The following is a 14,936-nucleotide window of genomic DNA, read 5'->3' on the forward strand; positions in this document are numbered from 1 at the left end:
GCAGTGCTTTAACCTGCTGCGCCACCAGGGAGGGCCCGAAATACAACTAATTTTTATAAATTGATTTGAATCCATCAACAACTATTTATTAGTTTATTTGAGTTAATCTATGGATTATTTAGTATTTTCTGCACATGTGTATTATTAGTAAATAATAGCTTTCTTGTTTTCAGTTATAAGTGAGATAATCAGGATATACAATTACAAAATGCAAGCTAGGTAACTAAATTTGTATAGAAGATATGAAGGAATGCACAAAAATGTTCACTGTGGCTTATTTTGAATTAAAGGATTATGGATATATATTTTTTAATATATCTCTATACTTTCCAGTTTTTCCAAGATGAGTCTCTATCACTTTCATAACCAGGAAAGAAACAAAACTTAAAAATAAAAGCAAGTCTAAAACAAAATTTAAAAGGTAAGGATGATCTACAAAAATGACCAGTTAGAAATAAAACAATCAAGTACTTCTGATGTGCCCACTTTATTCAAATTTATCACTGCTGAGCCAGCTGGCTGCACAGTTACAGACTAATAGACCATGTTATTTCTAAGAAAATGACCTCTTAGATTCATTGAACTTAGTCTATCCATTAAAGGAAGGTATGAAATTCTCATGTCAAATTTCTTTATTTCAATTGTTTTTAAATATAGTAAATATTTAATTATCCTTAAGTTACATATATTTTTTTCTTTTTATGGTCTTATTAGGATGCCCTTAGTTAATGTCATTTATTTCCTAATATAGGCTAATTTCCAGCTTGTCCCACTTTTCCCAATCTGTAATAAAGAAAACCTCAGAGACAAAGTAGGTCTACTGTGCTTCTGTTCACCTCTTCCACCCCATAGTACTTTGTCTCCCTTGGCAAAATTATCTGTCTTCTCCATCATAAGCCCCATGAAATTAAAATCTTTGTCCTGTTCTCCTATGTATGCTCAGACCTACTACATACCTGACACATATGCTCAATACGTTACTATCAAATGTTAAATGAAATTAAAGTGCAATTAGCTTTAAAAAAAACTCATAATGCCAGTTAAATGTAATGTTTACTGGATTGGTTTTGCAACTACTCACTACATTTGACTACATTTAGGGCATTGAAAACAATCTCTGAAGAAAGACTCATAATGAAAAGTGTTTGGAAGCAAAGTTACCATTCTGTGCACCTTCTCTGGTTTAGGAAATTTTCATATACTATAGCATTTTTTCTTTTATACCGTTTAGAGGTATGTACTAGCATTTATTGATCCTAGTTGTAGGTAATTTAGTTGTTTTTACATTTGTTAAGCTGAATGAATAAAAATAAGTCAACATCACTCATAAAAGTTTTTTCATTTTACTTAAGATTTATTCTTTAAGTTTTGTACATAGTTGGGACTGCTCGGTGTGGCTGATCTCAGAGGCTAAATAGATACTTTTAAACCCTTGGAGTCCAGGCTGGGTCTGAAGAACCATAAACTAAACCACAAATGTGACATATATAACCCCAATCAGTCTTCTAGTTCCTTCTCCTGTTTGGAAGTTGTGATGTTGAATCACAAGGCTCGCATCTCAGGAGGCTTAGCTGTCCCACTATGCAATTACTTGTCTGGGGGAGAGCAGTGGGGTGTGTGCACCCTTGTGTGTTTGGGGAGTTTTCAGATATATTAAGATTTAAGTGATGTAAAATGCTGTGTAATCCAATGTGGTGATTTATACATGTAGATAGCTAGGAGTGGTGTCATGTAGTCTGGCGTCCCTGCTACTCAGGAGGCTGAAGCAGGAGGTTTCAGCAATCCTCCTGCTTAACCCAGGAGTTCTGAACTATAATGCACTAAGCTTTCCTGACGTCTGCTCTAAATTCACTATCTCTCTGGTGAGTTGAGAGTGAGCAACCACCAGATTGTCTAAGGAGGGGTGAAACCAAGATGGTCAAAGCTCTGGTGCTGATCTGTTGATTCACACATATATTGCAAAATGTCTGCCACAGTAAGGTTACTTAATACCTCTTTCATTCACCGTATGTGATTACCGTTTTGGCTCTTCATTTTTAAAAGGATTTGATGTTACAGTTATCCCAAGTCACAGGTCCATGTACCTACAACTATCTTAGATGTTTGTTATGTAGAGGGGATTTTATTGTATACAGAGATAACGATACAGTAATAAAGTTAGTTTTAAACATTTTGAGAATATAATAATCTTGAAATTTTCTGTTCTATTTTATTAATTTGGTATGTAATGTCAACATTCACTGGGCATCCCATACTACAGATAATATATAAAACTGCCACTGTAAAAAAGGAATAAAATACTAACTAATAGAGTTTTACAAATCTACTTGTGGTATTTTTGGATATTACATTTTACTTCTCTTTTTCTTACATTTTGTTTTGTTGATAATTTGTGGTAAGGGAGACTTATATAATTACATTAATTTGGCTAAGAATCATAGCCCAAAGCTCCAGTAGCCTTTAATAGCTGTTTGCAGCAGTATTTTGTATACAAATAGAATTTAATTAGACAGAGGTCTCATACATTTAATTGCTCCTACTTAAAGTATCATATTGTCTATGTTGTCATTTGTGTGGGCTGTGAGGTGGGGTGCTCTAAAAAAAAGGAAATCTGATATTTCCTCCTCAAAATTGTGGAGGGAAATATGCAAATTACCTACTCTGTAAATCCTACACATAGTATCTGGCATATCATTTGACAGTGAATTTAAGGGTCTCATTCCTATGTACGTATGAAGACAAATTTTTTCTTTTCTGCAGGTGTCCTTGTAGACTTGGGTCTGGAGGAAACTGGGACAGCTTATCAGAGAGCAGAGAAATATGTTGTTCGTCTAGACAATGAGATTCAAACCAAGTTTGAAGTTTTTATGAGAAGAGTAAAACAGAATCCGTACACACTGTTTGTGCTGGTCCACGACAACTCCCATGTGGAACTAACGAGGTGATTGCTTCAGAGTGAGCAAATACAGTATTTCTTCCACAGCGATAATTGTTATGTAATAATGTAATAAATTACTTAAAAGGGATTTAGGAAGCCCAGGGGTTCTAGCATTTGGCATCTTCTCATTGGTAACTTACTCCCACTCTTTCCTTCCTTTCTCAACTTTTCTTGTAACTTAATGAAGGTTTTATTTTAACTGCGCTTTCAGTGATTTTAGAAATTCTTATTAAATCTGGCCTTCAACAGCTCCTCCAAAATAGGAAATGGGGTCTTCCTCCCCTCTCCTCCAGCCTCCCTCTATTCTTGCTGCCAGCGACTCACACCAGATTTTTGTACTCTGAAGAGAATAAAATTAGTGCTTTAAGATAATTTTTTACTGCACTTACTGTGTATAGTACATTTTTAAAAGGAGAATTCCATTCACTTAGATACCTATAAACTAAAAAATGGTGCTTATTTTAAAACTGTAGGAAAAAATACATGATCTTCAGAGCATTATGGAACTTGGCTGCTACAGAGACAGGGTGGCAGAAGAAGGTTGAGGCTAAAGAACTCCCAGAAGGGAGATTGCTTTCCTGGTCAGACCTTTCTCCAGAATTTCCTTTTTCTCTGCTTCATTGCCTTTCCTTTCCCTCTAACCTTTAACAGCAGTAGAGGAGTCACTTTAATTGTCTGAAATCCCACCTGAAACCTGTATATACAAATTGAACAGAATTGAAAATGATGCAGCGATATAAAAATGCTGGTCATGAGGGGTGGAGGGGGGGTTAAGAGTACTCCTTAGAACTCCCCAAAGTCTAGCTGCCCAAAAGGAAGAAAGAGTGATTATTAACACTGAGGGGATGCCTTGCAACACTGTGTTGGCTCTGGGGATATAATAGATTCTTGTATGGTTATAAGTATCACACGTTAATGGAAAAGCTCATGCTTCAGATGAGCTTTCAAACTAAAGTCCTCCATCTAACTATGACTTGAGTTTACACTTGGAGGTATATCAAGCAAAAACTGAAAAAGGAAAAAAAAATGTCAGAAAGCAATGTCTGTCTACCATCTAGAAGTAGTAAGGAGTATAATTTTTGCTCTTCTCAATCAAACACAGTGCTTTTATTCCTGTTTTCAATTTGTAAAAGCTAGAAATATAAGAACTAACTAAAACATTATCTACATTTTGGTGTCTGCTCCTGTATCTCATCAGTTAAATTAGGAGATATTAATGTGACCTTCATTATTTCCAGTGTCATTTCCGGCTCTTTGTCGCATGGTGAACCCAGTCATGGACTGGCTGATAGAGTTATTAATTGCAGAGAGGTACTGGAAGCTTTCAACCTTCTGGTGCTCCAGGTTAGCTCCTTCCCATACACTCTACAGACCCAACAGTCCCGAATCAGCTCCAGCAATGAAGTTCACTGGATACAGTTGGACAATATGGTAAGTCTCTATTGTTTTCTCTGCTACATAATCATGATCTCAGTCCCCAGGGGAGAGAAGCTGTAATAAATATAGTTATGGCATTGTAAAATAATACACAAGAATTCAAAACTCTAACTACACTAGGTTTTATCTTACAAAAGTTCCGCATAACAACAATTATTGCAAGACTAAAAACTAGTGAATGAGCTGTATATAAGTCTGTTTAGATGACCTCTTTTAGGTCATCATGTTGGTACAAAATTAGTCATCTACTTTTTCCCAAAAAAAGTTGATATTATCTGGCACTATCAGCAATATTCCAGGTTATCTTTGTGCCTTTAAATAGTGAGTTTCAATCTGAGACCTGAAATCTTTTGGCTTCATGGGTGGCTTCTCTGTCATGTCTCAGACATACATCCTCAAGTCCCCCAGCAAATGGTTTCTTGTGATACTTGGGACACATGATTTTTTTAGAGTAACAACATTCAGAATTTTATAAATTGTATTTTAAAGGATCATCTTATTAGCTATTACAACCTTTGCAATCCTCAGGAAAAATATATTTATAGCTTAATGAAAACTTTAAAAACTTAGCAGATTGGGAAGGTATATCTAATTCTTATTTTTAGCAATTCTAGTTCTTAAATGCCACACTGGCTTCACAAGCCATTTATTTAACAACCTGTTTTATGATTTTGCTAAGAAAAATAAAATGAGGGCAATTGGATGCATCCATTTAGCAAGGTATAATATTGCACAGGAGAAGGCACCGGCCTGTAATAGAGTCTTATATTTCCCAAAGATGAGAAAGAACGTGAGGATGAAGTGCATATAAGAAAAAGCTTGTCCACTTACTCTGTGCCACCCAGCAGTCTAGGTAAGGAAGGAAATGAATGACTCAACCTGAAATAACTTATTTGATACATCTTTTCAGAACATAACCAAGAACCTAGAAGTAAATGACCAAAATAATGGAAAGGCTTGTAAGCCTCTAACGTAGGTGTCACTCAATCTATGCTTTGAGGTACCAGTATTAATAAGACTCTGGTCCTTTTGTAAAATAAATTTACTATCAAATAACATCCTGTTCCAAGCAGGGTAAACTGCTTCTTTGGGGTCTTCAAAAATTCAAAGTTATCGATTATCGATTAAATAATGCTTTAATTTTTATCATAGGGACTTTCTAAGTCACATTATTGCTTATTCCTTTAGATGAGTTACTAAAAAGGTCAAACCCAATTATGTAGGCCACTTCCAACAAATGCACAAAAACTTCTGGTAAGCATCTTTAGGAGTGTTGATTTAACCCCTGTCCTAATCTTATTTCTCTTAACCTTACTTACTCTCCCTCTGGTTACCTAATTTATTTTAATCTTATTCTATGGTTTAAATTGCTATATTATCTTTCTATAATGAGTTGGAGAGTGAATAAAATACTAATACAAAATAAAGAACAAAAGTGAGACTAAAGTACACAAGCAACAGCAGGAAGAAATGACTATAAAATTAATACAAAAAAAGATATATGAACTCATAAATCTTATTTAATATTCTGGAGCTACCTAGTTTAAGGCCAAGCAGTTTGTCACACACTTTAGGACTTTTGAAGGAGTCTCTGTCATCTCTCAAAATAGTTATTCATTTTCATAGTGAGAACTGAGTCATAAAGGAGGAAAAAATTAAATACTGTATATTCTGTTTAAGAAGGTAGAAAAGTATACATTCCATTTTTAAATAAAATTTGATTGTAGAAGGATAAGCATTTATGAGTCACCATCATTAAATGATGTTGGAAAAATTAAGTTTTCTTTGTAGTTTTTTGAGGTTGTTGATCTCAAGAGATTTATAAGTCTCATGTTACTGTAGAAAGCTGCTCCAAGAGGAAAAAAACTCTGACATTGTGGCTGCATGACCTAAAAATGTTACTCCTCAGAAAATATATGAATAAAAGAAGATTAAAAAAATCATGTAGTTACCATTTGGCTAGAAAGCATGTCAATAGTTCACTAGTCACACGTGAAATTCATTTTAAGTACATGGAAATTTCAGTGCCTCAGAGAAGACTGTAGAGTTTGTGTCAGATTAAGTAAGGCTTTTTTTTTTTAGCTTTATTGATGTGTAATCGACAGATAAAATTGTAAATATTTAAAGTATATGTCATGATGCTTTTATGTGCTTATATATATATATATATTGTAAAATGATTCTTTCCATCTATTTAACCCGTCTATCATATGTCCACATGTGCCTATTTTAATACATTAATACATTGTTTTCTCTTAGCAAATTCCAGTCATATAGTACATTGCTATTGAATGTAGATGCATGTTATGCATTAGCTCCTCAGACTTTACTCATCTCAGAGATCAAAGTCCCTTTCACCAACCTCTCCCTAATTTCTCTACCAACAACCCCTGGCAACCACTTTCTGTTGTTTCTGAGTTTGCTTTTTTTTTTTCTTTTTTTTTCAGATTCCACGTCGAAGTGATAGCACCCAGTTTTTGTCTTTCTCTAACTTATTTTATTAACATAATGCTTTCAAGTTTCATCCATGCTATTGCAAACCTTTTTATTCAAGGTTTAACAATATTCCATTTTACATGTTTGTGTGTGTACTATGTAAATTAGTATGATTCTATTTAATCAAATTTATTGCTCAACTATATAGAACAGCTTTCACTAAGTATCTGGGACATTTTTTCCCATCTTAGTTGGATTTACATTGCTTCCATTTCTTAAAATGCTTTATTGTTAGTTCTTGTTCCTGGCAATATATTTCAATGATTGTAACTATTTTAAATTAATTTTCTTTTCTTCACATTTATTTGAGTAAATTCTGAGGGGATCTTGGCTTAGTTGTCAGGAAAAAAAGGAAAATGGACTTTTTTTATTTTAAAGATTTTTATATCTTTATGCATACAGACAGGGTACAGGCCAGAGGTGCAGGGATGATAAGAGGATTCACCAGAGAGAGCGGGGAGCAGAACAGGCAGATCAGTGAAGTACACTGCTGAGGGGAGCAGCGGGCGGGTCAGGAGAGGTCTGCTGTGCCATGTGGGTCACCTCCCCAGCGGGAGATCAGACTTGAGCTTTGGGAGCCTTGCTTTGCAATAATGTGCTTTAACCCTTTCTAGCCATCACTACATTCATAAGTTACATTGTGTTTTGGCCAGCCAGGGAGAGTAACAAATGTTAAAGTTACTGCTTTCAGTTGAGTCAGGAAACCTGTAATTGATAATTCATTTAATTGAAAACCTAGGCTCATTTAACTGAAAACCTAGGATAAAAAAAGAATCCATTCTTTTTTAAATTTAAAACCTAGGATAAAAAAGAATCCATTCTCTGTGAAAAATGTTTTGTAGTCTGGTTTTGCTTAAATTCTTCCCTGTGTATTTATACACACAAGAATTGGGGTACAGGTCAAAGGTGTGGGGGTGTGAGAGGATTCGCCAGAGACAGAGTGGGGAGCAGAACAGGCAGGTGGACTGAAATACACTGCTAAGGGGAGCAGCAGGCTGGTCAGAAGTCTGTGGCACCTTGTGGGTCAGCTCCTTACTTGGGTATCAAACTTGTGCTGCAGTGGCTGCAGATAGCTTCATAGTGCTGCACTTTACTCACTGCGCCACAGGGAGGGCCCAAGTTCATCTTTATCCTTTCATCCATTGATAGACACTGAGTTTATTTCCCTGCTGTGTCTAATGCTGCAGTGAACATAGAACTGTAGCTATCTCTTCATGATCCTGTTTTTATTTCATTTAAGTAAATACTGGAATCACCAAATGGTTCTAATTTTAATTTCTTGAAGAACCTTGTTTTCATAGGGGCTGCACCAACTTGCATGTCCACCACAGTGCACCAGGGTTTCTTTTTCTCCACATCCTCATCAACTCTTGCTGTTTGCCCTTTTTTATAATACTTTCATATAGTTTGATGCAAACATAGCAGATTGAGAAAACTATTCACTTCATGCTTCTTTCAGAATGTGAAATGTAAATCTAGCAGGTGTGAAGTGATAGCTCATATGGTTTTGATTTGCATTTCCTTAATGATTAGTTATGTCTACCACCTTTTCACATACATTTTGGCCATCTATAGATCTTCTTTGGAAATGTATCCATTCAGTTCCTCTGCTGGTTTTTTTTTCACTGGATTGTTTTTGCTAATAAGCTGTGTGAGTTCTTAACATATGTATTTTAGATACTAACCCATTAGCAGATATATGGCTTGCAAATATTTTCTCCTATTCCATACATTTCCTTTTCATTATATTGGTGGTTTCTTTTACTGCATATAAACTTTATAGTAGTTTGCTGTAGTCACATCTGTTTACTCACAATTTTTTTAAACTCTCAGGAAATAACCTATTACAGGGATATTACCCACTGGAAAATAAGACACACTGTATCCTGCTCTCACTGGGTTGTGCTCTGTGTTTTGAATCAGGAGGACATGAGCTGTGAGGAGAAGCTGTACTTCGGTTTAAATGAGTACAGTAAGTCCCTGCAGTGGGGAATCACAAGCCCGCTTTTGAGATGTGATGAGACTTTTGAAAAAATGGTGAACACACTCCTGGAGAGGTAAATAAGGGCCTTCTGCTTTTTCTTTGGCTATACTTGCATATAAAATAATCACAAGTCTTTTGTGTCAGTGTCACAGGAAGTTGGGTGGAGCCTGGGCTATGCAGATAGCATGTGAAGACAGAATAAAAATAGCCTTTCCTAAAATGACCTTATATTAATATGGGTTTCTATGACCATTGAAGACCTCGGAAGGAAACTGACAACCCAAAGTAGGATGTAGAACCTCTTTCCATGCTCTGAATTCTCTCCCATTGCTACCATTCAAGATTAATTGGGCAGAGAGGAACTTGCTTCTTAAAAACCATACCTCCATGTTTCCCCACCATATATCCCCACACTGTGATATCTGCTCCTTTTTTCTCCTATGTCTACCACAAGCAAGTACCCTCGGATGACTTTAATAATTAAACTTTACTAAGAGCTATCTGAAGTGTAGACTGGAGAAAATTAAAGAGCAATCAGATCATTTAAGTGAGTTCAGTGGCCCTACTCCAGCCTGTGACCTTACATGTTAAGGATTATGACTGTTCAATCTTTTCAGCCTTCTTTTGATTCCCCAGTTCACCAGGTCAAATTCTACAAGAGTAAAAGAATTGTTTTCTGAGCTTGGATCTTAAACTCAAAGAGCACATAGAAACACTAGGGGCTATCTCACCTAACAGAGCTCCCTCTTGCCCCTCACTACAAAATGCTGTTCTAGTCTTCCAACAGTGGGCCAAGTGGGCTCTACATGATGAGGTACTTTCCAACTGTTAGTAGCTGAAGTTCTCTAAACTGACTCCAACAGATCACTAGCTATCTACTAACAAACTGCACTGTAGCTTTGCTAAGAAAAAAATAAATAAAAATGAGAACAGGTGGTTGTGCCCTTTCCAGCAAGTTATAGTGCTGTGTCAGGAGAGGGGAACAGGCCTGAAGTCGGGTCTTATGTTTCTGCAGCTGTTGGGTTTGAGGAGACTTAACTGATACTGTGACATTAATCTTCACACAGTACATGTGATCTTAGATTTCCAAAATCATCCTATGAGTCTCCCCTTTAAGTGTTTTCAACCCATCTAGTCCGTCCACTAGCTTGGAATGTCTCTTTCCTTCCAGTAACATCAGGCAGAGTTTCATAACTCATATTACATAGCTCCTATTACAATTATTACAATATTTACAAAACTACATAATTTTATATAGTTTGATGCAAACATAGCAGATTGAGAAAGCTATTCACTTCATGCTTCTTTCAGAATGTGAAATTTAAATATGTATCAATGCTACCATTTCTTCTATTTTTGGCTTTCTTATATATGACTCAGCATAAAAAGGTTAAGTTTGAAATATTTATCATCTGCGCTTATTTCCTCCAACCCAGTCACCTCAGGCTAACGATAGATATGATTTATTGAAGGCTTGAAGGGACTGCCCAGTATTGATTAATTTCTTTGCTTTATCCCAATCTAAATCTTTGCAATATAAGAAGATACTATCAGAGATCTGAATGAAATCTGGACTCAGTTCTGTCTCTGACTGGTCTTATGACTGACAAGTTTCTCTCTGCCCTTACCTCACTCTCCTTCTAGGAGCAGGTAGGGATTAGAATCTAGGACATCAATCATCCTTTCCAGCTCCAGATTATTTCAAAACCATACTGTTCATTTGATGACCTTAATTGACATTTGATCATGGACTTTCCTGCTCAAGGCCAGTGGGCCCTTCTTTCACTTTAAATATAAATAAAGTGGAACAGCAGTGATTCCCCTCTAGCCTACCCAGCTGCGAGGCAGCTCCATAAGCTTCCAACTAGTAATCAGATAAAAGCCCACAGATTCATCTTCATTTTAACAGCCTCTGGCAAGGGCCTCACTTTGCCAAAGACTTTTTTTTTTGCGGCCCTCTTCTGTTTATTTATTTATTTTTTAAAAATAATATTGCCAAAGACTTTTTAACCAACTCCTCTTTATGCCTGCAATAGGTCCTGTATGCCCATTTTTACTCATTTTGTCAATAGACCTGGATTTCTGATGGGGTAGCACATAAATTTATTCATTTACGTGATTTATTTTCTGACTGTAAAAATTGCCAGTTTGAACAAAGTGATCCTCCTACTTGGCAGTCCAGGCCGAGGGAGAGGGAGTGTACCATGAGATTTGAGATGAGATAAGGACTCCGGCTATCTCCCTGCTGCCTTCCCTGTGATAGGCGGCTATGCCACTAGGGGGTGCTGTTTCTCCAGTCAGCTTCAAGTTTTCTCTAGCACAGAGATTTTATAGGATAATATAGTTACTGCTCTTTGTGGGACTGATCTCAAATTAGTAATCATAATAAGACTCTTTATATCTGATACTCCATAGACATAACATTCGTCTTTTTCCTTTACTGTGATCTTAAGTCTGAGAGGAATAAGCAGAGAACACAACTAACATATTCTAACATAGTACCCCCAATAAGAGGTTAGGATACAGATATGGTCCATTATGACTCTGTCAGCAATCAACCTGACTCGACCTATGCTTCTCAAAATGTAATATGTATGCAAATCACCAGGATCTTGTGAGGCTGTGGATTCAGTGTGTCTGAGCTGGGGGATTTGGCATTTCTCATGAACTCGTGGGTGGTACTGCGACAGCTCCAGAGACCACATCTGGAGTAGCAAGACTGTCCCTAAACTTGCAGTGTCTGTCCCTACAGGATCTGATGCAACTTTTCCTTCAGGTGAGATGGGCTCCAAGGTCATTCTAGAGTTCAAACTTCTGCTTGATCGCAGCCCCTCACTACTATGCTTACTGTATTCCTAGCACAGACCTTGCTGTCCCAGCTGCTCCTGCTGCCTGAATGCCAGCTGCCTCCTGTGTTCTCTTGAAGGTACCCCAGGCTGCACAGCATGGTCATCCGCTGCTACCTTCTCATCCAGCAGTACTCGGAGGCACTGATGGCTCTCACCACCATGGCATCTCTTCGAGACCACAGCACCCCAGAAACACTCAGCATTATGGATGACCTCATCAGCTCCCCAGGAAAAAACAAAAGTGGGAGGGGACACATGCTCATTATCAGGGTGCCCTCTGTGCAGCTGGCGATGTTAGCCAAGGAGCGGCTGCAGGAGGTGCGTGACAAGCTGGGTCTACAGTACCGCTTTGAGATCATCCTTGGGAATCCTGCCTCTGAACTCAGTGTTGCAACTCACTTTGTGGCGCGATTAAAGGTTAGCAAATGGACAGACATTTCTCCTTCAAAATACCATTTGTTTCTGTTTTCTAGGAATCCCACCTAGGTGGCACAGAGACCTGAGTTTAATAGAGTTTTGCACATGTGTCAATTTGATCTTTCTGACAATATTAAGGCTAAACTAAGGGACATGTTCACTTTCCTAATTGGAAACAATTTGCTAAGATTCTGTGAAGCCCCCTTTTTAGCATGTGCCTGCAGTTGGTCTTCCATGCTCTCCAACTGCAGGTGCAAAAATGAGATGACCCAATTTGACCCCATGTTTATTGACCTTGTTCAAGATGCAGCTAGCCTACGGCCATCTGTTTTCTCAGAAAAAAAAAGGTAAGTTGTTCTCTCCAGTCTCTGTGGGGTATGCTTTTAAATATTATCAATTTACGATTCCTTTTCTGTCTATCTAGCCTGTCAGCTCATGTCTAGAGTCGGTAAAGTATTCTCCTTTATCTTCACTACTCAGATAAAACCATTCCCCACCCTCTTGCATGTGGATCTTTAAGTTTCTTTGTAGTTACTGTGACCCTCGGCCCCAAGGCTTGGGCTGGACTGAGGCTTACCCAAGCATCCTAAAAAGGAAATCACTGCATGAGCAAACCCACTGCCCTCCGCATGGCCAGAGACTGACTGCTGTCCCTAAGACCTCCTGTTAAGTTTGGGAGGGGATAGAATTCTAAATCAACTAATCTAACTCCCTACCTTATGCCCTGTTTTTCTGGAAGCTTTGAGAATCCAATGTGTCCTCACCATAAGAGAGCATTGATATGTAGGTATAGTACCTCGTTAGGTACCATATCTAAGTTAAAGTAATATAGTATCTGTAGTTAAATGTGAGCTATTGGATTAACAAAAACCTAGACTGGCACAGATTCTATGAAAAGCAAACACATCATCTTAGGGGATTTGCATTTCTATCCTGGGCTGCCATTTCCAATCTACAAAATAAGAGGCGCAGATTGTAAGATCTCCAAGAGATCTACATTGGGCTTATTAGTGTTCCTAAAGCATTTTGTAAATGTAAACTTTTCATTTTATTCTATTTGCTAATCTAAACTGAATGATCAAAATGTAAATAAAATATCCTGTATTAGGTTGTAATACCTAAAATAGACTCTCCCATATTTAGGGGAAGTTCTAACAATTCCATTTCATATACAGATATAGTGCTCATAATTTTATGTTATAGCCATAGACCACATTGTGTAGAATTCTTACGATGAATATCAAATGAGTTCTGAAACTCTTCTTACAGTTTTAACTCATTGAAAGACATAGATCTTGAGATAATTTGACTGGTGCCAATGGTGAACCATCACTGTTCTATAAAGTCCTTCACACCTATTTCAGGGAGATGGTCTGAAGGGTTGTGAGTCTGCAGTATCTTATCTGGGTCTCCACTGACACTGACAAGTATAATAACTTACAGCCTTATGTCATTTGTTTGCACCCTTTCCCGAAGAGTGCCAACACCCCATGTAGTATTGGCACATACATAGTGCCATTTACTACATATAAGTCAACAAAGTTGATTTGGGCCAAATTTATGAAATGACCATCAAGACCGAGGTTCTTAAATTTCTGCTAAAACATCAGAATCAGGCTGCACAGCTGTGAAGGAGTAATGGGTCTGTGTAGCTGTTTTGAGAGCGTCATGCACAAAGGGGATCTCAGGTAATTGCTTCACAAGACAGTTATATCTCATATTGTTTGTATGAGTAGCTGTCAGACACCAACCACACAAGAGATTTCCATAGTGTCAAAACCACTGAATCGCATCAATCCTTCTGTTTTGTATGGTCTGTTTGCATAAAAATGAAATTATGAAATCTTGTTAATATGTTCACATCCTAAGCAAGGTTGCCACTTGGTCTCTGCCTCACCTCTTATTTCTGAGTTAGTAGCTTCCTTTACCATTGTTGGGGAGGCACAGTGTACCTATCATTTCATCTCAAGTGAAATACAATGCCTCTTTTTCCAGCAGATGCTGTTATTTGTGTGCTTAACCCTAATTATCTGAAGTATTTTGGTTAACTTTTAGGTGATGAAAAACTCTTTAGAAGGACACAAGGTTTAATCTAAATAAATCAATTCCTCCAGAAGGCCTGTGGAGCTTAGATTCCCTGTCCTTGAGCTCTTACTTTCCTTGAACTCAATGCTTGTCCACTTTTTCTGTTGTCTTAAATGCCCTTGCGGTAAAATCATTCAAAGGTTGCCATAGAAGAACCGTGTCCATCTTTCATCACAATGAAATATGATAGAATGCAGCAATACAATAGAAAAGTATTTTATACTGGTTTTGCTATCTCTGCTTGGTCAACATTTGTTTATCAATCTTTTAAAAATCTCCTTGTGAAGGAAATCATAATACATGTTTTCCCATTATTATAACTTGACCTCATAATTCTTGGTAGAACTGTGACCTGTGGATGATGGTTCCTGGAAAATAAAATATAATCAGGGAGAACCCCAATGCCAGGATATCATGAGTCAATGTGAAAGCTTTAAGACAGATGATTCCATTTTTCAGAATTGTTTGCATTAATCTGGTTATATTATGGTTCCCTTTGACAGGAAAATGTATGGAAAATTGAATTTTTATAGAGAATCTTTCTCCAAATAAAAATCTTTTTGACAGACAAAATTTAATGAGGCTGATTTTCTAAGACATATAAAGTCTCTGAACCTTATGAAGTTATGTAGAGCCACTACTACCCTCTAGCATGCAAATATATAAGACTGGGTGATCAGATTAAATCTCTTCCAGCTATACAAATTACATACACTTTCTTTAAAGTAAT

The 14,936-nt window shown here is 37.2% G+C and overlaps 1 protein-coding gene across 1 annotated transcript in view; it reads left to right on the plus strand.

Moving 5' to 3' along the window:
* GREB1L (growth regulation by estrogen in breast cancer-like) overlaps positions 1-14,936 on the plus strand; it is a 218,656-nt gene that overhangs the window by 180,227 nt on the left and 23,493 nt on the right. The window contains exons 18-21 of the mRNA XM_012725965.1: positions 2,761-2,941; positions 4,177-4,369; positions 8,795-8,928; positions 11,782-12,121. Of these exons, the coding sequence (XP_012581419.1) occupies positions 2,761-2,941; positions 4,177-4,369; positions 8,795-8,928; positions 11,782-12,121 (848 nt within the window). The remainder of the gene's footprint in view (positions 1-2,760; positions 2,942-4,176; positions 4,370-8,794; positions 8,929-11,781; positions 12,122-14,936) is intronic.

Source organism: Condylura cristata, unplaced genomic scaffold (genome assembly GCF_000260355.1).
Source record: "Condylura cristata isolate star-nosed mole 26May11 unplaced genomic scaffold, ConCri1.0 scaffold00016, whole genome shotgun sequence".
NCBI classification, from domain to species: domain Eukaryota; kingdom Metazoa; phylum Chordata; class Mammalia; order Eulipotyphla; family Talpidae; genus Condylura; species Condylura cristata.